We start from the raw sequence: 23,538 nt of genomic DNA, 5'->3' as shown, positions 1-23,538 counted from the left end.
TCTTTCCTATTTCAGGGCTTATGACAGTTTAACTTCTTGAAGATTTCATATTTTGGGAAATTCTGGAATGAAGGAAGAAGCTCAATAACTGAGTCTGACTCCAAATATAAGTCAAAGCTCACTTTTATCCATATGTGGATACACTTGCATCCACAGAGTGCTAGGTTTGGTAGGTAGACTAATGGCCCTCCAAAAGATGTCCACATCCTAAACTCTAGAGCCTATGAATGTTAACTTTTATGGCAGACTTTGCAGATGCGATTAAGGATCTGGAGGGTGGAGAGATTATCCTGGATTATCTGGATTGCCTCAAAATGTCACAGTAAGTGTCCTTATAAAGGGGAGGCAGAGGGATGTCTCAGACAGAAAAGGCCATGTGAGCAAAGCAGAGTCAGACACAGAAGATGCTATGTATGTTGGCATGGAAGATGAAGAAAGGGCAGCAAGCCCCGGAAAAGGTAAAGAAACGGATTCTCATCTAAATCTTCTGGAGAAAGCACAGCTCTACTGACACCTTGATTTTAGCCCCTTAAGGTTCATGTTGAAATTCTGACCTCCAGATTTATAAGAGAATAAATTTCTGTTGTAAGTCAGCAGCTTACATGGTAGGTTCGTCAGAGCAGCCATAAGAAACTTATACACAAGAGTATGATGCCTTGCATTTAAATTAAAAAATGTAATTTTCTGAAAGCTTATCATGGTGAGCACTGAGTAATATATACAGATTTGTTGAATCACTACATTATATGCGTGAAACTGATAGAACATTGTATACCAACTACACTGGAATTAAAATAAAAAACCTAAAAAATTAAAAAAAATATATAACTCTCCCTCTATATGAAAACATAGAGACATCAGGACTTGAAGACAATACAGGAAAATGTTTAACAATGGCTAACTCTGGTGGTAGGATCATGATTTTTTTTTTTTGTCATTACTAGGATTTCCTAAATTCTCCAAGATTTCTAGAGAAAATCTAACAGATTCTTGATTTTTTTTCCTTTAAAAGTTAAAGGAATATTATTCAGTCTTAAAGAACCTTAAAACTCTGACACATGCTGCCATATGGGTGAAGCTTGAGGACACTGTACCCAGTGAAGTAAGCTAGTCACAAAAAGCCAAATACTATATGATGATCCCACTTTTACGAGGTACTCAGAGTAGTCAAATTTATAGAGACAGAAAGTAGATTGGTGGTTGCCACGGGCTGTGCAGGAGGGAAGACTGGGAGTAGTTGTTTCATAAGCACAGAGTTTTACTTTGTCAAGATGAAAAGAGTTCTGGAGATTGCACAACATGAGTGTGCTTAATGGGACTGAACCATACACTTAATACTGGTTAAGATAGATTTAAACCACATTTAAATTTTTTAAAGTTCATCTACATTGTAAAAGAAGAGCTTCAGTGATGCCCTTAAAAATAAACATGCAGGATGTGACGTAAGCTTGATTCTCTGTACCTTTTAAATTCCTTTATAGCAGCTGGGGCCACCTCTTCACATGAGCTTTAGACTTGTGCCCTGCCATTCTTTTCTGCATCAATTCCCCTGTTTTTTGCTTTTATTCTTTCACCCTGTGTGGTCTTTCTCCTCTGCCTATGAACATGTTCAAGTTTTTCAGGGCTTTGTTAGATCTCTTAAGAGTATGTTAATCAATTGCTCCTTTTTGAAATGCTTATTTTTCTGGCTTTTACAAGGTAATCTGTATACTACACGTACTCTTCTTACAAAAAGACACTTCAAAACACTCCTCTTGTATTACTGATCTTTGGTGTCTTTCCAATACCCATATACCAGGGACATATGTGTCAGACAGATGACTGCCTCCCTCTCTCTCTCTTACATATAATTAGTCCTCACAGGTGACTAATGTTTACTTCCTGTGTATTCTTAGTGCCTATCCCGTCCCTGGTTTCAGGCCCTCAGTCTGTCTTGTTTGAATATACCAACAATTCAGTCTTGCTCCATCTTCCACACTGCGAGCAGAGTGATCCATCTATATTGTAAAACTTCCCAGGCTACTTCCCAGTCTAAGACCCTTTAATTAAGGTGCACACCCTTCAGCATGGCACCCAACACCCTCCATGACATGGTCCCTACCTGTCCAACCAGACCCTTTATCCACCAGTCCCACAGCTCAAGTCACCTTTCATGACCAATCGCTTTCATAACTTGCTGTGGTTCTTCAGAAATTTCTGCGCCTCCGGCCTTTCCTCCTTATTTTCTCCAGCTGGAAAGCCCATCCCCTCCAGTTGACTGAACTAACACAGCCCCTTCTCTGCATTCACCTTAGGCATCATCTCCCCTAAGGTATTTCCAGAGCCCTCAGTGTTCCCATACTGCCCTGGGAACAGATTGTTGCCTTAACAGGTTATTTATATAGAAGTTAACTATTTATCTGTCTGCCTCCTCACTAGCCCTTAGGCCCTTTAAGGGCTGGGACCATCTTGCAAGTCTTTTTGGTGTTCCCAGCATCTAGCACAGTGCCTGGCAAATGTAGGCGCTCAGTCAGTGTTGATCAGTTAAAATAATTAGTGATAAACACTTTTGCCGAAAGGTCCTATTCATAAGTCACAAGGGGCATTTAAAGCCCCTTTCTCTGACCACCATTGCCTTAGCTATACATTTATATGGCAGAGACAAACGAATGGAATTTCGATAAAGAGGACTAAGATCTCCCGAGGTTATACATTTAAGTTTTCCATTAAAATTTTGACCTATTTATTTTAGCAGGGTCTAGCTTCAGTGGGTGGGGGTGGGGGTGGATCTTTGACCTCCACGGTCCCAATACGCAGGGCTGAAACGAAGCAGCCTCGCAAATATGTTCTGCACTGTATATACCTGTTTGGGACTTAGAGTTTAAAGATTCGGATAAATAAATAAGTAAGTAATGAATGAATGAATGAAGATTTGGCTTCCAAGGAGATTTGCCAGGGATATGACCTTGCTATCTTCCCTTCCACAGGCCAGAGCCTCTGGATACATCCTAGGATGGTGCAGAGGGGAGGCCCTGCGGAAAGGAAGCGGCTCCACAGAGGCCTAGGGGAGTTGCGGCGCGCCCGTCCCGGCCGGTGTCCCGGGCCCCGGAGTAGCCCTGGCACGGCCGCCAGGGTCAGCAGCGTCCCCGCAAGGCCGGGCCCCGCCGGGGCCCCTCGGCGTCCGCGCAGCGCAGAGGTCGCGGCCGCGGGACAGCGCCGCTGGGGTCACGTGCGCGCGCCGCCCGCCGCCCCCCCGCCGCCCCCGGCCCCCGCCCCCGCCCCGGCCCCAGGGCACAGGCCGTCGGATCACGCGCGCCCCGGCGGCCCCGGGCCGGGCGCAGCCAATGGGCGGGCGGCGCCCGCATGACCCGCGCCGGCGGGAGGGCGTGGGGAGGCAGGCCGGGCGCGCACGCTGCCGGGCTGAATCGCCGCCCCCGCTGCCGCCCGGACGAGAAGCGAGCCGCCGGGGCCCGCGCTGCCAGCCCGCCGCCCGCCGCCGGGGCGAAGCATGGCGGCCGCCAAGGTAAGCGTCGGCCCGTTGCCCCGGGGAGCGCGCGGGCCGGCGGGCGCCCGGGGGCGCGGGGCTCGGCCGTTCGCGTGCAGGGCTGGGGCGACGTGGAAGACAAACGCGGCCGCGGGGCCGTCTGGTGGCAGCGGGCGGATGGCGGGGACGAAGGCCCGACCTGGCGGTAGAAGCTTTGCCGGCCGAACCCTCCGCCTGGCCCGCGAGCGGAGTCGGGGCCCGGTTGGCGCCCTGCGGCCTGAGCCAGGGTCGGCTTGCGGGGGCCCGGCGGGCCCGGGTGCGTGCTCAGGTCCCCTCGGCCGCCGCCGCGCGCACCTGCTTCCCGCCCCGGTATCGTTGGGCCGGCTTCCCTCCTCCGCCGGCGGCGCGGCGCGGCGCGGGCCGCGGCCACATCCTCTCGGGTCTCGGAGGCTCCGCCCTCGCGCGGTGGGAGGTCACCTTGACTTCCGTTCCCGAGGCTCCTGGGCCGGGTTGGGCCGCGCGCGCGTGAGAAAACCCCGGAGGACCCCGCCCCCCCGCGTCCTGCTCCGGCCGCGCCGCATCTGACAACACTTAGGGACGGGCCTCGGCCTCGGCCTCGGCGCGTTTGAGGGGCTTCTTTTCAGAAATGACAGAACAGATTGTCCCGGGAGCCTGTAACTCTTGTGAAGTCGTACTTAAAAGGATTTCTGCGTAATGTGAATCATTCACGAACCCAGAGGAAAGGCAGCTCCGACAGCTTGACCTTTCCTCCTTCACCATTTTTTGAAACCTGGACACTATTTTCAGTCTCTTTGGACTCCATTTCAACTCTTCTGACCGAAGGCCATATTTCGTCCCAATCACTTGAATCATCGGAATTTATTGCTTTTAATTTTAAGTTCAGGAAGGCAGCCCCTTTAATCAAGCCTATACGGCTTCTCAGTTCATTTTAAGTGCAGTGAGCTTAAATATACCCAGCATTTCCAACATTTGTCCTTAATCAAAACTCTGTGATAACCCTCAAGAGGAAAAAAAAAAAAAAAAAAAACATGGCCAACACATCATATTCCTATTTATTCAAGCAAACTAATCACATTTGCAATGGAAATTGTAAGCAGACAAATATATTTAAATATTGTTCTGTGACTTTAGTTTCTCCGGGCTCCCCACATTTGCAGGCTTCTTCATGTCCCTAGACTATACGGCCTGAATGACTTTTTTTCTTTTGCCATTACTCTTGAGTTCCATTCTCAGGAGTGCCATCTTGGGTGTGTGCATGAGTGTGTTTATGTGTATGTGTGTAAATGTATGGGTATATATAACTATTTTACATAGATTCTTTGAGGATCACTGGTATTCATTTTTGGAAACCACATTAACTCTTTCAAACCGAGTAGCCCTCAACCTTTTCTTTTCGTTGAATTTGTATGCTGTCGGAGCCCAGGGCTTCCAATGAATCCGTTCCCTCGAGTGACTTCTTCCACCAGAATAGGGGAAAGTAGATACTCCTACGTATTTTGTATATTTATTTATTTAATCTGCAGATGGATTAAATAATTTTACTTAATTTGGAGATAAAATAATGGAGGAATGTACCTCTAATTGAAGTATAAGAAAAGGGTCGTTGACTAGCATGAAGTAAAATAAGTGATGTGGAAGCAGATTTAACTTTTTGGTTGTATCTTTAGGAAACTGTCACATCATGTCAGTAAGTGCAGTTGAATTTTAGCCAAGTATGAGAGGGAAAATGAAACATTTCATTTTTGCTCTTTGGGAACTTGTATTTTTGTTTGTTCATTCGTTTAGCCTTACCTCTTTTCAGGATTTTTGATGGCTGTCATATATATACATATATTTACAATCCAACAAGACATCAAAATCAAGTCAGAGTAGATGAGAAAAGCAGGTTAAAGGGGAAGTAAGATGCTGCCAGGACTAAAGTTAGTGGAAAATGAGGATGCACTTGCTAGAGGTGACTGAATCTTCTAGCAGCTAAAGTAAAGAGGAAATGATCAGTGAGGTCAGTTACTTGGGAGGGAGGTCTCCTTGTACTGAGGGTGGTTTCTCCCCATGTCCTTTTAAATGCTGTGAGCGAACTGCATTCAGCACTAGCACATGATCACAAATATATGTCCATGGGTTCCATAAGGCCATTTCTTATAGTGTCACTTCATTGTAGCTCAAGGGCACTGCAATAAATGTCGTCTTAAAAGTTCCCCAAATGAGCTGTGCTAGTCAGTCTGAGTCTAAGAATGTGTCTTATTTGCCTTTGAGCGCCATCCCTGTGGGGTGATTGTGCTGGGCAGGCCAAGTTAAAGGCTGTGCTCTTTGCCTTTTCCTGGAGTGCAGTTATTCCTTGTGGCTGTGTTGAACACAGAGCTATAGGCTGCACAGTCTCATTTAGAAGTAGGATTGACACCCTCTCTTAAAACTCGAAGAGAAAAAAAAAAAACAAAAAAACAAAAAAAACCCCAAAAATCTTGAAGATCTTGTCTAGGAGAGAACCTACATTATCAATGGAATGTCTTAGAGCTTGGGCCAACAATCTGAAACTCAACAGTTATGGGTGAATTCTGGCACTCACTGTGGTGGATTATTTGAATATTAAGCAGATTTGATATCTTCTGGATGAATTTAGCCGCACCTAGGAGTTTTTTGATCGATTTATTCTGAGTTTCCTTGTTTTGTTTTTTTTTTCCAGATGTAACTAATTGTTCATGTCCCTCTTCCTTTGAGTAGTTAAAATAGGAAGGCCAAGAATCTAGTCTTTCGCCTGCTTTTATTTTGATTTCTGCATGAAGGCTTCTGTGTAAAAACAATGCAGAAGGTATTTATTTTTTCACGAAGTAACATCGATCTAACTCTTAGGATTTTGAGACAAACTCAAAAAGCTTCCATTTTCTTGTTCTGCTTACTTTTGTAAGAATAATCCTTATGGGTTCCCTTGCTATTGTGGTAAATGGTAAGTGATCTGCCTGTACTATTTATGTTGTTCTCAGGATTTCTTTTAAAAAAACTTACAAGCACTGCCCTGCATGTATTAAAATGTAGATGAGTCTTTTGGGGCAGCCTAGGTGGCTCAGCGGTTTAGTGCCTAGTGCCGCCTTCAGCCCAGGGCATGATCCTGGAGACTTGGGATGGGGATCGAGTCCCACGTCAGGCTCCCTGCATGGAGCCTGCTTCTCCCTCTGCCTGTGTCTCTGCCTCTCTCTGTGTGTGTCTCATGAATAAATTTAAAAAAAATGTAGATGAGTCTTTAAAAATACATTTCATGCAACTCCACAAAAAATGCATTATTAAAAAGTAGTGATAGAGGGGAAACCTCTCATTTCCCCATACCCCTCCCCCCAAATTTCGTTGTAGCAAACTTTCCCTCTTGGTCATTGGTTGAATTTGTACATTAATAATGATGAAATGAAACGAAATGAAACTGTTAAAAGTTAGAGAATGCTCACTTGAGTTCAGGCATGAGAGATGTTCAGATGTAAAACTAGACATGGACCAATAATTTGGGTAAACTAGAACTAAAAGAATGAAGAGAAAGAAATTTGGAGACAAAAGCATTAATAGCAATGAAAATTTGGCCTGTAGGACTAGTACACGTAGTATCAATATTCCATTCTTGGATGAATTGTTGCTATGTTCGTATTGTATTCTTTCTGATGTTCCAAACCGGGCTAAAGTGAGGATATGAAAATGACTTGGTTTCTCTTTGGCCCTTCAAGAAAACCACAGCCATACTACAGGCAGGATCCTCTCATCGAGATGTCCTAAGTAGGGTTAGTGCCATAATAAGGGCTATGGGAGCATCAGGGAAGGAGACCATTTTTATGGGGTAGGAGATGTAGCAGGAATGGATGGGGGGGAAGAGGAAAGATCCATTCCAGTGATAAGATACAGCAAGTGAAAGCAGGGACATGGCATTATGTGCCCCATGTAGGAGTTAGCTGGTGATGAAATCAGAAGAGCAGGAGCACTTTCTGAGTGCTTACTAGGTAAGAGATCCAGCCTAATTGCTTTTCATTAGTAATTTACCTAATGCCTCTAGCAGTCCCTATGAATTACATGTTATCATCCCTGGGTTACAGATAAGGACTCAGACACCAAGAAATGATGTGAGTGGCCGAAATGTGGATTATTAGAAAGGGAAGGAGATGGAGTTCAGATCCAACCAGTCTAGCTTCAGAGTCTGCTCTTACCCGGTACACGATACAGTCTGCTTGGTAGAGGGTAGAGTGTATGGGAGAGAGGGGAGACGGTTTGGGAGGGAAAATTAGGTGCTTCAGTATAAACCAGATTTTTATTTAAGAACCTCTTACATACTGCCTACTGTGTGCTAGGCACCTTCCCAAGTGCTTTACAAATAATAACTCATTTTCATACTATCAAGAAGTAGGTGCTGTCTGTTATTGTCCTTATTTTATAGGCGAGAAACTGAGGTCCAGAAAGCTTAAGTAATTTCCTTAAAACTCTGTAGTGATTAAGTGATACAGCCTGGATTTTAACCCTGCCAGCCTGTTTTCAGAATCTGCGTCCTTAACCTTTCCTCTCCCCTCCCAGACCTTAAAAAGAGTTCCATTTGCAAAGGTACGGGTGAGAATTCACATACCATCGGTTATGCACATGTACATTTCCAGGCCAGTAGTTTGTAGCATATTTGGACATTCAGTTTATGTTTTGTGGCAGTGTTTATTTGCTAAGTGGCTTTCAAACCAGATTGCTCAGGTCAAGAATTGTGTTATACTTAAAAAAAAAAAAAAAAAAAGCTTTATTGAGATATAATTCATTTAAAGTGTACAATTCAGTATTTTTCCTGTATTCACAGAGTTGAGCAACTGTCAGTGCTTTCATACACCTTTGTAAAAATCTTAATCCAGTGTTTACCACTTAGGACTTGGACAGTGTATTTAACCTCCATGTTTTTCTCATTTATCATCTATAACAATGTTCTCTTCAGTGGTTTGTTAATGAGGATAAAATGTGACTTGAGTTTATTAAGGATAGTCTTCAAAAGGGAAGTTTCTCTTTTATGGTGAAAACCGCTAAGTATTTGGTGTTATTGCATTGTAATAAAGCAGACCAGTTTTTGTGCTAGATATGAAGGAAATAAAATTTGAGTTATGTTTATGCTATTATGATAAGTTTCTGGAGTTACACTGAGGTTTGGATTTACAGTTGTTTTTCTTTTTTTTAAGATTTTATTTTTATTTATTCATGAGAGACAGAGGCAGAGACATAGGGAGAAGCAGGAGAAGCAGGTTCCCTGCAGGGAGCCCAGTGTGGAACTCAGTCCCAGGATCCCGGGATCATGACCTGAACCTAAGGCAGACGCTTAACCACTGAGCCATCCAGGCGCCCCTGGATTTACAGTTTCTTAAATTGATGGAGCTGGTGAGGAATGAGGTTTAAATTTAAATAACACAGTGGTTCTCCTTCCTCCCCATCAGTGTACCTCTTACCAGGTAAAGAAACGGTCCCAGAAAAATTTGTAATTGGTCCACATTCCGAGAAACCCTTTTGCTTTTTGTACTGGTGTTAGCTCAGGGTTTCTTAGCACTTTGTAGTCTTCTGGACAGGTATAAAAATGCTTATGCCTGGGTCTCACCCAGAGCTTCCCAGATGTGGCCTGAGCCTCTGGGTATGTAAAAGCTCCCAGGTGAATCAGGTGTGCTTCAGAGGTTGACAAACACAGACGCTGCTCTGGACTGTTCTCATGCTCTTTGCTTCTGCTGATCTTCCATCAGCTCCTCCTTGGGGTCAGGAAAGAATGCAGTGAGGTCAGTGAAGCTCATGGGTGGGAGGTCAGTTCAGGAGAGAGCTTCGTCGGGATCCCTACAAGTTTCCTTATTTCATGACACTTTCTTTTCAGTTTTTCTGCCCTATATCACTTTGGTGCTTAGGCATCACGTTTATACAATTTTGTATTTATCTTAGAATTTAGGTTTGATCACCAAATTGATTGAAAGCTCCTTTTGGGGATCCCTGGGTGGCGCAGCGGTTTAGCGCCTGCCTTTGGCCCAGGGCGCGATCCTGGAGACCCGGGATCGAATCCCACGTCGGGCTCCCGGTGCATGGAGCCTGCTTCTCCCTCTGCCTGTGTCTCTGCCCCTCTCTCTCTCTCTCTCTCTCTCTCTCTGTGACTATCATAAATAAATAAAAATTAAAAATTAAAAAAAAAAAAAAAAAGAAAGCTCCTTTTGTCTCCAGTGAAGTGTCAGGCGTTTTCTTTGTCAGGAGGTTCTTGAAGAGGGAAATGTTACTGAGTAACCTTGGTCCTGCAGCCTTTTCCCTGGCGGACCTGGTTAGGGCCCATGTGCTTGCTGTTCCTCAGATAGGACACTCGCCTTCACAGGTGTTGATCAGTCAATAGAGAACTGGTAGGTGCTGGTGGTGGTGGTGGGGGGCGGGGAGCAAGCGGTGGGAGGGTTTGAAAGCCAAGGTGTAACATCTAAAAAAAAATCAGGGAGCACGTCTTTTGGGATCTGGAGTTCTTTATAAAATTGCTGGAGGGTCTCTGACTCCTGCTTCTTTGAACTTTTGTCCTATGTCCAGCCTCTGCTTTTGTTAAGTACTTAAGTGGAATCATTCTGCCCTGAGTTTTCCACTCTCTGTGAGGATTAGGCCTACTGAGCATGATTTCTTCCTACCCTACTTGCTCAGCATTTGCTGCTTCATAAGCACCCATCCTTCCTGCCATGATGCCCTTGGGTGCCTTTGGGTGAGTTTTGGAACAGAAGAATGTGTGAATCTGCAGATATGTGTTGGTTTTGCTAGGGAGGAGGGGGGATGTGCCTTCACTGCAGTGATATAATTCCTTTAGCAATGTATTTAACAGCAACTGAGCAAGCCCTATTTTCGTGGCCTGTTTAACCAGACCCTCTTGTTGGGTTAGATTGGCCCAATTAATGGTGGCTCTGGCCTGTTACCTCAGAATTATTCCCAGTGGTTGATTTGTAGCATGGTGGTCTGTTTTGTTGATTGGAAACGTTTACAAGATAGAGTACTCATACTCAACCATTTCCTTTGGAAATTTGCTGCGCAGTTGCAGGAGTGAAAATAAGCCCGGATAGTTCCTTTTGACTCTAGGTGCTGACAACATAGCAGAGTTGGCAGTGTTGAAATTCTTAGTAATTTAACCTAAATAAACCACTCTATTTAATGACTGTTATTAGGCTGGTAGCTTTGTCTTGATTTCCACATGTAGTCACAGTTTCCACATGTTATCCATGAAAATTGTTGACTTGATATAAGCGTCAGATATTTCAAGATACACTTACCGTTCTATGGTAAAATGTCTTTTGCATAAGACTCGTGCAGTACAATTTGTAAGAAAATTGTATAAGTAAATATAGGGAAGAAAAAGTTTTCCTGGACTCTCCTAGGGTCCCTGGCTAGATCTGAAAATTAAATTGACAAAACAAATTGACAGGAAAAAAAATACACATTTTATTGAATTTTTGTATGTCCATGGGAGTCTTCACAAGAGAATGGAGAGCCAGAGAAGTGACCAGGATAGGAAACTTTTTATTCCTCTTAGACCAAGAGTGGGTTTGTGAAGAATTGAGAACAAGTGGTTTGGGCCAGGAGTAGTAAATGGTGAAGAAGTTACTAGAACATAAGGGTTAGTTTAATGAGGTTTATTTGTACAGCTTTCTGGATCCCCAGTTCCCCATCTCTGGTGATAAGAATGTCTTTCCTCCTCCTGGTACAGGGGCAGTACCCTTCACACGGGAGTTACATGACCCTTCAGGAAAGAGGGTTGTGCAGAGTTCAGAGTGACCTTCCTGCTTCTGCTGTTATCTCAGACTCCTTTGGTCTTAGGTATTCTGTATGCCAAGGTGCTACATTTTGGTGCAGTGTGTCCCGAGCCCCATCATAAGCCTGATTTGAGCAGCTTGTAGCCCCAGCTGCCTATTTAGCAGTTTTTTTCCAAGTTAGACATGTGGTTTTCATCTGAGTGTGGTCACAGTTGTAGGTTGAGCTGCAGAGAAGCTGCAGAGATTTCTTAAGTGGGAAGAGGCTGCAAAGAATGTTTTGCCTATTTATTTTTAAATCAGTAGCTCTGGTTTAGTGAGGAGCTAGGCAGGCAGGAGTAGGTTGTATGCCCACTGCTTCCACTGATGGTGACAACTTGGACAAGTCTAACTTCTCTAGGTGCTTAGCATCACACTATGGAAAACAGGGACCACCTGTGACATGTATGCTGAGCAAATGCAATATAACATGTGAAAACACTTTGGGAATTAGGAAGTGCTATAGGACTGTCGAGAAGTCTTTGCGGGCTGTGGGACATTTCTACCTAACTGAAAACCGGGCGACTTACTTGAACAAAACTGTGCTTTTCCTAACCTTGTGATCCATTCAGTGTTCACTCTAATGGGTAGCCAGCGTGCCTGCTTAGCACATGCTCTGAGTGGTCTTCCTGGAGCTTTGGTATTGGAAGCTTTGGTCCAGCAGCATTGATTTACTTGAGAGCTTGTTAGAATTGCAGTGTTTTTGGACTCAACCCAGGCCAAAGATGGTGTTGCATCAGAAGCTGCATTTTTAACTAGATCCCCAGGGGACTGTATGCACATTAAAGTTTAAAGAATATTGGTCTGGAACTCTCATCACTGTGTAATTAAATGTAGCTGCCTTCGTAAACCCAAGGGTGCAGCACCTTTTGAATTGGTTGTAAGTTGGTCCAACTTTTTGCAGATTAAATACGTAGTGATAATATCCAGTATAAATTTTAGGGTGTTAGGATTAATCTTGATTCCATTTTGGGGTCAGGGTATTATTTCTGGAACACATCTCTTAATTATTATTTGAGGGAATGTATGATTATTTTTTGTTTTGTTTTGTTTTGTTTTTGGAATGTATGATTATTATACAAGGGTTGCACTTTTCTCTATTTCTTAACTACCCACCCATAGTTAGAGTGAGTTCCTGAAAATGAATTTGTGCCTCTTCTCTTTTTTGACATTCTCTCCTAAATGGCCTCAGTGGCCTCACTCTGAAACCATTGGCCTGTCCTCTTTATTGCCTCATGGGGACCCCATGTCCTACCCCTTCTTGCCCATCACACCTTCTATCAGCTTTCATGATATGATGTCCCCTCTTAAGGGGGCCTTTTAACTCTCACTTTACTCCTGTATTCTCCTTTGTTGGCTTCTTTTTGTCTTTCTGCTTCTCACTGAAATGTGGGTGTCCCGGGTAGGGTGGTGATGCTTCCCTCTGAAGGGTGATGGCTTCATGTCTTTCTCAGTCCGGGTAGCTATCTCAAACAGCAGCCTTGCATTTGCAGCTGTTTGTTGGAAATCTCACATTTTCTGCCTCAAAGATATTTCCAACTCTGCTTACCTGGAATTGAATTCATCTTCTTGGTCATTCTTCATTTGCAACCTGCAACTTAACTTTCCTACTGGTTAAAGTTTCTAGGTAACTCAGCTAAGTACCTGTTGTGGGCAGCCAGGAGAGGCCATCAGCAGAAATTTGGAAGTGGACAGAGAGATGGGTCCAGTCAACCCTTCTGCCCTTGAGCAGGTGTGTCCTGTCTCTTCCATTTATGTCCAGGACTTCATGACTTTTTAACTACAGTGTTGCTGTAGCTTCCATGCTGGTCTTGCCTGTGCTCTGTTCCCTTCACTTCCCTTTCCATTCTGCTCAGATCTGTCAAAGGCATCTTCTAAGTTGGCTCTTATTGCCATGCTAATAGCAGTACTGTGTTCACGTGGACAGCACTTAACGGTTTTTAAAAAGATGCATTCAGGTGTGTTGTTGATACCAACCATCTGCTGGCTCATACTGTACTGGGTTTACCCCAATGAGTAAGATATTGGGCGTGTTTTCAAGAACTCACAATCTACAGGGATTAAAATAACCAGATAATATGAAGACCCACGCTTCGTTATTTTATCTTTATAATCCTCGACAGCATAGCAGGGAAGGTAGTGTAGCCTCGTGTGACAGGGAAACAAGTCTCAGAAAGGTTATGCAAATAACAATGGGAGCATGTTAGATTTATTTAACAAAGTCAGGCACTGTTCTAGGCACTCAGCACAGGAAGTAATTTCATCTTCTCGACAATCCTATGACATATAAGTGTTGTTCTTATTACCATTATACAGATGGGCAAACTCATCTGAACCGAGTGTTTAAGTGTCTTGGGGAACAGAGAGGTGAGATGATTTGCCCAAGGGCATATAGCTTAGAAGTGGTGAGCTAGGGTTTGAAGACAGGCAGCCTAGGTCTGGAGTCCAGGCACATAACTGCCATGTGACGTTGTCTTCTTAATTTTTCCACGTTACGCAGTGTAGTTTTTCATGTTCTCTACAGCATAAAACTTAATCTCTAGCCAGCTACCACCTCCTTGGTCTTGGCTGTTGTCTCACTTTTCCAGTATGACCTCACACTCAATTCCCTTCTGATATCCTTCACAGTGATTTGTGAAGGGGACTCCTGTTCCCATCCCTTGCCATAAAGCTATGGCAACAGTGTAGCTCCCAGGGAAAATAATTGATTTGGGCAATGGTCTTCAGCAGATGCTAAAACTCTTCAGTAAAAGACTGTTGGAATTCCCATTATCTCACAGTATCTCCTTGTAAATTGCTGATGACAGAGGGGGATAAAGTACCTGTACAATGAAGGGCTCTGCCTCAGTCTGTGATCTACTTTAACATCATCAGGAGGTGGGACAAGCTGACATTGCCATACCGCTGATGTGATGCAGTGGGAAGTATACAACATGCATGACTTTTGGAGTATTCTTGCTAAAAATGTTGAATCTGAGTCTAATCATGGAGAAACAATCAAATCCAGAAAGTAGGATTTTCTTTAAGACCTCTGATCTGATGTCAATGTTGTACGTGAGAAGGCTAGATTAAAGAAGACCTCCGAAGAGACGTGACAACCAAATGCAGTGCTTGAACCCGAATCCAAAATAAATAAAACAGTAAAATAAATAAATCTATAAAAGAATGCCCAACTGGTATAACTTGGTATAACTTGAGTGTATATTAAATGATTCTGTATTAATTTGCTAGGGCTTGCATAATAAAATACCAGAGGTGGAGTGGCTTAAGCAACAGGAATTTATTTTCTCACAAATCTAGAGGCTAGAAGTTCAAGATCAAGGTGTCGGCAGGGTTGGCGATGGAAGATTTAGAATTAGCTCTTTAGTTCTTAGATGGCCTTTTTCTCCATGTGTCTTAACATGATGTTTTATACATCTTTCTTCTAATTTGATTTCTTTTGAGCATTCACACACTTCTTTTATTGCAGGTTGATATTGTCTCTGAGTTTGAGATTCCACTTCTTTCCATTGTCTCCCATCCCAGTACCAGAAGGAAAAGCTCTGCTCCAGTTCTCTTTTTTGGTGGTTCTTGGAGGTTTCTTAGCTTTAGTATGGTGTCCACCAGCAGTTTGAGAAGAGCCTGGTCTTGACCTTTGTCTAGTTTTCTGTTGGATTATTTGTTTTTTTCACATTGATTTGTTCTAAGGGCAAATTAAGAACCTTGGCCCTTTGCCCTGTTTGATGCACTTTTTGTGTGTGTGTGTGTAGTTTGATGTTTAACGGACTCATACTTTTAATTTTATAAAATTTTTTAAATTAAAAAAATTTGTATGTTACATATTTATTTATCCTTTCATTTGTGGATTCCTTTATGGATTTTGGGCTGTCATGTTTAAACATGGCTTCCCACTTAATATTATATAAGAAACCACTTGTGTTTTTCTAGTACTCTTTGTAAGTCTTTCTTTTTGAAATTATTTACAGATTATCTGCAGTTATTTTGATACAAGATGAAATGTAGGGACCAGTTTAATTTTTGTTATTGTTCAACCCCAAGAGGTCATGAACCTTCACTAGTGCCACATCACCAGCGAGTGTGACCTGCTGCCAGCTCAGCCCAGACCCTCTGCTGACTTAGAGTTATAAGAGAAAATAGGATTAGTTCAGAAAGCCCAGAGAGCCTCCCCTTGGGGCTCAGCTGTCCTCTGATGACTCCATCAGCTCAGCTGTTGTGACTATAAATATGGAAAGGGTACCAGTAACTGTGAAGCAAGGCACTGCTAGAGTCTGCCCCAACTTACCCTACTTCCAATCCTTTCCCTCTGTCCCTCTCTCTTTCTCATAAATGAGAACACATGAGGTCATACTGCTGGTTAGTGATAGGGTGAGAATTTTAAATGTCCAATTGCAAAGCCCATAAAATAGGGGCAAATAGCATTCCGTGGGGAATTTTGGTTGGACAATCTGGGATTGGAAACATCTTTTTTTTTTTTTTTTAAGATTTTATTTATTTATTCATGAGAGACACAAGAGAGAGATAGGCAGAGACACAGGCAGAGGGAGAAGCAGGCTCCATGCAGGGAGCCTGCCGTGGGACTCGATCCTGGGACTCCGGGATCTCGCCCTGAGCCAAAGGCAGGTGCTCAACTGCTGAGCCACCCAGGCACCCCAGAAACAAATCTTCTCAGAGGAATTGGCATTTGATTTAGGTCTTGAAAGAACTGCAGCATTTTTTAAACTTCTCATTATGGAAATTTTCTATAATGTACAAAAAAAATAGAAGAATATAATGAATTCCCATGTTCTGATCTAGGCAGTTTCAGGAATTATCAGTTTATGGCCAATATTCTTTAGTTTATATCTCACTGCCTCTCCTCCTTTCAGGCCCCTGATTTTTTCAAAGCAAATTCCCAACATCATGTCATTGTATATGTAAAAATCAGTGTGTATCTCTAAAACAGATTGTTTAAGATGCACAACCAAAATATTATACCTAAAAAAATTCAGTGATTCTTCAATATGATTGACTATTCTGTACACATTTTACAGATTTCCCCATTTCTTATAATTTTTATTTTTTTATTTTTAAAGATTTAATTTATTCATTTATGAGAGACTCAGAAAGAGAGAGATAGAGAGGCAGACACACAGGCAGAGGGAGAAGCAGGCTCCATGCAGGGAGCCTGACATGGGACTCGATCCCAGTTCTCCAGGATCACGGCCTGAGCTAAAGGCAGACGCTTAACCACTCAGCCACCCAGGCGTCCCCATTTCTTATAATTTTTAAAATAGTTCTTTAAATTGTCATCTAAGGCTCAGGAAGTGCAGTTGGTTTGTGTGTCTTAATTTTCTTTTAATCTCTGGGTTGTCTTGCTCTTTCAATCTTGTTTTCTTTCTTTTTTTCTTCAGGAAGCCAGTATAACATGGTTGAAATCTTAGACTGTTCAAATTAAGGCTCTGGGCAAGTTACTCTACCTATACCTCAGTTTCCTGATTTATAAAAAGGGGCATAGTTGTATTTGTTTCCTGGGTCAGTGTACTCATCATGTTCGCAAAGCTCAGAGCCAGGCCTGTGTCATAGGAAGCTTTATAGAAGTGTAAACTGTGGGTTTGGAATCAGAGAAGTTGCTCAGAGTAACCACAGAAGTCTATGGACTATGGGAGACAGCAGAAGGCAGCTTATGTGAGTGAAATTGTGGCAGTCTTTAGGATGAGGGTCTTGGCTGTGCAGAGGGCTCCTGTTCTTTTTCTTTTGGCTCCCTCCTGGGTCCTTGACGATTCTTCAGTGATGTTGATGCACAGCGGAATTTTGAACAGGTAAGGTATTATTTAGGGGAAGCAACTTTTCTATTGTCCTTTGATTTGCTGCTTTCTCTTCCTCTGCATTTATTAAGTTAACTGTTCTCTCTCAGAAGCTGTTTTAACTTTCTATGGCATTATCTGGGCTCTAGCAACTTGTGATCTCCTAAGTAGAACCTTTCAGCACTTTATAAATATGTCATATACTTTTTATATTCCTTTGTTCCCTATCAGGAACATACATCCCAGTCTTCAGAACAGCACAATCAGTTTTTATTCATTTAAGGAGCAGTAGTAATTTGACACTTGCTAATATGTAACAAATTATATTGGGAGCTGTAATTACAATTGCAGCTGGTTCCTAATTATACTGTAACCTTGATGCTTTAAAAAAAAATTAAGACTGAGTTCAACCTGTAATACCAGAGAATAATATTCTGCATTAGGCAGATCTGCCTTCTACTGAACCATGGGCACTTATGTATCATAATGCCAAGTTAAAAATACTTTATTTTAAATTATTTTCAACCACTGTTGTCCAGTGGTACCCTTCATAAGGATAGCTTAGAGTCCCCACCTTTGCTTGCCCAATTCTTGGCACATCCTCCAAGTATTATAGTTAGTGTCAAAACAACCTGGACTCTTGGGTCATTTTTGGCTCTGTGATTTACTACCACTCACTTAAGACTAAGAGTGTTATATCATCCAGTTTTCTTCTCTGAAAAATGGTGATATTAATCAGTCTTCACCTTAAATGGTTTTAGTGATGTTTAAATGAGGTCAGATGTAAAGCCTTTTAGCACCATGCCTAGCATAGAGTTAAGGACCCAATAAGTTTATCTGGTCAGTGTTAATTACTGTAATCAGTAATGAACAATCTAGCTCCAAAGACTTTACCTCTACAACCCTTGACTCCAGCAGAATTACAATCTTAGTCTGCCACTGCTCTAATTTTCTGTAGCTTGTATCTCCACCCACACAATACCAACCATTCATTGATCAGTTTGTCATTCTCATGAGGCAGGGTCTCTGGTTTATTTGGCATTGTGTCCTCAGTGCCTGGCGCTGGGCCTAGTACATCATGGTATGTACCCAGAGGTGACTGACTGCATTGCATGAATGGGCAGCACTGTCTAAGGTGATGGTTCTCATCTCAAAGTGGGGTGTTTTTGCCTTGGGGCATATTTGATAATGTCTGGATACACTTTTGGTTGTCACATCTGAGGGGGGGATGGTTTGCAACCGGCATCTAGTGAGTAGTGGCCAGGGAGGTGGCTAAACATCTTACAGCACACCAGACAGCCTCTTATAACAGAGTGAGCCGACCCAAGATGTCAGTAGGGCCAAAATTGAGAAACCTTGTCTAAGGTAACTTGACTGCTTGGGTTGTGGCCCTGTGGCATGGGGTTTGGGGTAGATCAGCCTGTTTGGCTTGCAGTTTTCTTGACTGTAAAGGAAGAGAATCCAACCTGCTTCTGGAGTTCTTTGAAAATAGAGGGAGATTATATGGCTGTGTGCCTAGTGACTTTGCCTAATTAGGTTAATCCTGTTCGTCCTCGTGGTCTTTTTTTTTAAATAGACTTAATATTTTTAAATAGTTTTAGATTCACCACAAAATTGAAAGGAAGGTTCAGATATTTCTTATATGCCACCTGTCCCTGTGCATGCACAGTCTCCCCATTATTTTCCTTCAGAATGGTACATGCATTACAATTGATGAGCCTACAGTGACATGTCATTATCACCAAAGTCCCTGGTTTGCATTAAGGTTCACTCCTGGTAGGCTATGTGCTAAGGGTTTGGACAAATTGTGTAATGATATGGATCCACCGTTATAGTATCATACACTGTATTTTCACTACTCTGCTAGCAATCACTGATCTTATTACTATTACCATAGTGTTGCCTTTTTTTAAAGAATGTCATATTAGTTGGAATCATATAGTATGTAGCCTTTTCAGATTAGCTTCTTTCACTCAGTAATATGTATTTAAGTTTCCTTCATGTCTTTCCATCACTTCATAGCTCATTTTTTTTTACTGCTGAATAATATTCCAGTATCTAGATGTCCATAGTTTATTTAACCATTCACTGAAATACACCTTGGTTGCTTCCAGTTTTCAATAATTAGGAATAAAACTGCTGTAAACATTCATGAGTAAGTTTTTGTGTGGACATAAGTTTTCAATTCCTGGGTTATATGGTAAGAATATTGTCATTTTGTAAGAAACTGCCATTCTGTCTTCCAGAATGACTGTACCATTTTGTATTCCCATCAGTACTCCATGAATGTTCCTATTTCTCCACATCCTCACCAGCATTTAGTGTTGTCAGTGTTCTGGAGTTAGGCCATTCTAATACAGGCGTGTGTTAGTATCTTTTTGTTGTTTTAATTTGTATTTCCCTGATGGAAGATGATGTGGAGCATCTTTTCTTATGTCTACTTCCTGTCTATACATCTTCCTTGGAGGTTTTGTTAAGGTTGTTTGGCCCTTTTTTGCATTGGGTTGTTGTTTGCTTCCCCACCCCCCCTTACTGTTGAGTTTTAAGAGTTATTTGTAGATTTTGGGTAGCAGTTCTTAATTGATCTTTTGGAAATATTTTATCCTAGTCTTTTGCTTATCTTTTCATTTTCTTGATTGTCTTTTGCAGAGCAGAAATTTCTATTTTAATTAAGTCTAGCTTCTCAGTTCTTTCTTTCATGGGTCATGCCTTGGTGTTATATCTAAAAAGTCCATGCCAAACCCAAGGCCATCTAAGTTTGCTCCTTTATGATCTTCTAGGAGTTTTATATTTAGGGCTCTGATCCATTTTGAGTTAATTTTTGTGAAAGGTATAGGGTCTCTGTCTAGAGGGTTTTTTTTTGTTTGTTTGTTTCAGCACCATTTGTTGAAGAGGTTAGTCAAAGATCAGTTGACTATATATTTATGTAGGTCTATTTCTAGGCTTTCTGTTCTGTTCCACTGAAGATTGTTAATATCTTGTTGGGAGAATTGCCCTCTTTGTCATCCTATAATGTCCCTCTTTATCCCTGGTAACTTAATGTGCTTTAAATAGGCTCTGACTGAAATTAATATGGTAGCTACTCTGACTTTTGATTAGTGTGTGCATGGCATTATCTTTCTCTGTTCATTTACTTTTCTTTCTTTTTTTTTTTTTTTTTTTAAAGATTATTTAGTTTCGAGAGAGCTTGTGCAAGTGGGGAGGAGGGGTAGAGGGAGAAGGAGAGGATCTCAAGCAGATTCTCCACTGAGTGTGGAGCCTACTGTGGGGCTCACCCCAGGACTCCATCCATCAACCTTGAGATCATGTCCTGAGCTGAAATCAAGGGTCAGACACTTGACTGACTGAACCACCCCTCTGTTCATTTACTTTTAATCTATAAGTGTGTTGTTTATATTTATAGTGGGGCTTTTATAGATAGCATATAGTTGGGTCTTTAGTTTTTATGCATCCGACAAGCTCTGTATTTTAATTAATTGGTTTTTTTTGTAGACCATTAATGTTTAAAGTGATTTTGATTATCTTGCCTGGTGTTTTCTGTCTTCATGGATTTGTGATTTCATGTCTGACATTGATTTGGGGGAAGTTTTAATCCTTATTATTTCAAATAATTCCTGCTATTCCTTTTTTTCTTCTCCTGGTATTCCTTTTACATCTGTGTTACACTTTTTGTAGCTGTCCTCCCGTTCTTGGATATTCTGGATTCCCCCTTCCCCCAATCTTTTCTTTTTTTTTCTCTTTTCTTTTCAGTTTTAGAGATTTCTATCGAGATATCCTCAGACTCAGAGATTCTCACTGTAATCATGTCCAGTCCACTAATAAGCCCAACAGAAGCATTCTTCATTACTCTTACAGTGTTCTTGATCCCTAGCATTTCTTATTTAGAATTTCCATTTTTCTGCTGATTTGTCCTTGCATGGTGTCTACTTTATCCATTAGAGTCTTTAGCATATATATATTTTTAGAGTCTTTAGCATATTAACCATAGTTTTAAATTCCTGTTTTGATCATTTCAACATTCTTACCATATTTGAGGCTGGTTTTGATGGTCACTCTGTTTCTTCAAACTGTGGTGTCTATATATATATCTACCTTTTGCTGTGCTTTGTAATTTTTTCTTGGTAGCCAGATGATATACTGGATAAAAGGAACTGCTGCAAAAAGACCTTTGGTAGTTTGGGGGTAGGATGTAGAGGGAGAGAAAGTGTTCTATAGGCCTGTGATTAGGTCTCTGAGCATTAGAGAGCTTGTGGCTCTGGACAGTGTACTTCACAAATTGTTTCTCAGGTTTTTTTCCATCAGCTAGGACAGAATGGTGAGAAGTGGCTGGAATAGGGTATTTACCATCCCAACACCAAGTTAGGCTCTATAACACTCCAACAGATTAGGCTTTTAATAAATAATTTTCCTGAGGACAGATCTTGTTAGGACAGAATGCTCAGATGCATTTCAAAATGATTCTTTTTCCTCTCCTTGTGCGGAGAAGTGCAAATGATTTTTCTCCCATATTCACTGTGAGAGCTTGGTTGAGTTCCTAGAGGTAAAACTCAAAAAAACGTGGAGATTTTCCTATGACTCGGTCCTCCTAGAGTTTTTAAATCTCTGTCTGGTCCACACTGAGCCTCCAGCAGTTTGTCATAAACAGTTCAGGCATTCCTAGCCAACACTGGTTCCTGTGGAGGTTCTGGTTGGTCCTTAAGATAACTTTGTAAAATTGATAAGTAGATTTTGTCACTTTGCCCACTTTATAGATGAGGAAACTAACTCGGAGATGTTAAGTGATTGTCCAAGATCACCAGATTAGTAATGTACTGGCACCAAGATCTTTACTCTGAACCTGGTGATGTTTGTTTTCATCTGGATGAGCAAACACCTTCTGTCTCTATAAGGAGTTGAAAACATAAACAGAAAAATGTCTATTTTAGAAAAGATTCATATAATCTCCTGTCGAATTTTTACTCTGGGGAACATTTACTGGAATGTTAGCTTTAGCTTAATAACAATAATAATAAAATCTAAAATTAGTGTGTTTAAAGTTATTTTAGCATCACAGAACCCACAGCTAAAATACCACCATTCATTTCTTAAGTGTTCCCCTCTGCTGCTTAATGTGAAATTGTAATGGTGAAGGCTTTATCAGTGTTTAATATTTGTCTACACCAGTGCAGAGTTAAATCCAACACACTTCATGAGCTACTGAATCCTTCTGATAAATATCTCTAGCACCCCTAACATGACCCTTTGTGTAATTACCTGGTGGGTTGACGTTTGTGGTATCTGTTGGTATCTGGTATAAGTCAACTGTTGAGTGATGTGAACTTCTGAGGGTTGATTACAGAGAAAGGCAGTGGTTTGAAGCATGGTTAACAAGGCATCTTGTCTGTATACTAATTTATGTTTCAGTAATTTTTTCATAATCTGTGCTTCATTATTAGAACTTAGGGAAACTGTAGAATGAGGAATGGGTGACTCAGTGAATTCAATAAAAAATTATTTTTCTTCAATTCGATGAGACATCTCATACTTTCTTCTTCTCGAGTAAATGCTAACTGTGGTTTTAGGGAATTCCAAACTTTCTTTTGCAATTACTGATTGTATCAGTCAAGGTTCACTTGCAGAGAACAGAATCCACTCTAGCTGGTTTAAGCTGAGGGAGATTTATTACAGGGTATTAAATGGCTTACAGAATTTGTTGGGAATGCAAAGAAACAGAATTCAGATTGAGCTTTCAGGAGTGCCTTCCAGAGCCTCATGGCAGAGCAGGCCACCAAGGGAGCAGTTACCTCTTGTCCAGTAATGAAACAGCTTGCCAAAAGGGGAGTGTTCAGAACCATATTGCCACTGACATGGGGAGGAGGTTGCCACAGGAAAATCAGACACTTGTAGCAATGAGGCTTGCTGGCAGAAACAGCAGAAGCATGGCTCCCAACTTTGCAATCTTTGCTTTCCAAAACTCACCCTTCTTCAACTCATTGACAGCACGTAGGCCACATAGCTGCAAGGGAGTCTGGGAAATGTAGTTTTAACCTTCTAGTCTTTGCAGTACAGGAAGATACATGTGGAGATACAGGAAGATAGATGGGAAGAAGAGTTGGCCCCAGCTTCTAAGTCATTAGGCCACACGGAATAGAGCTTTCCAATGGGATGTGAGTCCACCCACTCCACTTACTTCCTCAGATTCAAAAGACCAGGCAGAGACATTTCTCCCTCCACCTCCTCCTGCGTGTCACTGCATGTGTGCCTGTGCTTACAACAGAGACTAGCCCACTTTTGATGAGCTGTCTCTTCTGGTTTTTATTTCATATCTAGGGTAAATAATTACTTCATGACAGTAGAATTTTTGGTGTAAGCCTGTGCTTGTCTTGTCTTTCAGGCTTTTTAGGTTTGGTGGGGATTGTTACAGAGTAAAGGCTCTTTTGTGCAGATGGTGAGATGGTGGAGTAGCCATCTGAGGTTGGGATCTTGGGTCCTAACTCCATGGTTCTCAACCAACCCCACA

At 42.0% G+C, this 23,538-nt stretch overlaps 1 protein-coding gene across 2 annotated transcripts in view; it reads left to right on the top strand.

Moving 5' to 3' along the window:
• The first annotated feature begins 3,397 nt into the window (after nucleotides 1–3,397).
• Nucleotides 3,398–23,538, top strand: part of SLC25A13 (solute carrier family 25 member 13) — a 185,544-nt gene continuing 165,403 nt past the window's right edge. For both annotated transcript variants that reach the window (XM_038556877.1, XM_038556876.1), the window contains exon 1: nucleotides 3,398–3,502. In XM_038556877.1, the coding sequence (XP_038412805.1) occupies nucleotides 3,488–3,502 (15 nt within the window). In that variant the 5' untranslated portion in view covers nucleotides 3,398–3,487. The remainder of the gene's footprint in view (nucleotides 3,503–23,538) is intronic.

Source organism: Canis lupus, chromosome 14, assembly GCF_011100685.1.
Source record: "Canis lupus familiaris isolate Mischka breed German Shepherd chromosome 14, alternate assembly UU_Cfam_GSD_1.0, whole genome shotgun sequence".
Classification (NCBI taxonomy): Eukaryota; Metazoa; Chordata; class Mammalia; order Carnivora; family Canidae; genus Canis; species Canis lupus.
The sequence above is the reverse complement of the archived record's forward strand: the minus strand, read 5'-3'. Positions and strand labels throughout refer to the sequence as shown.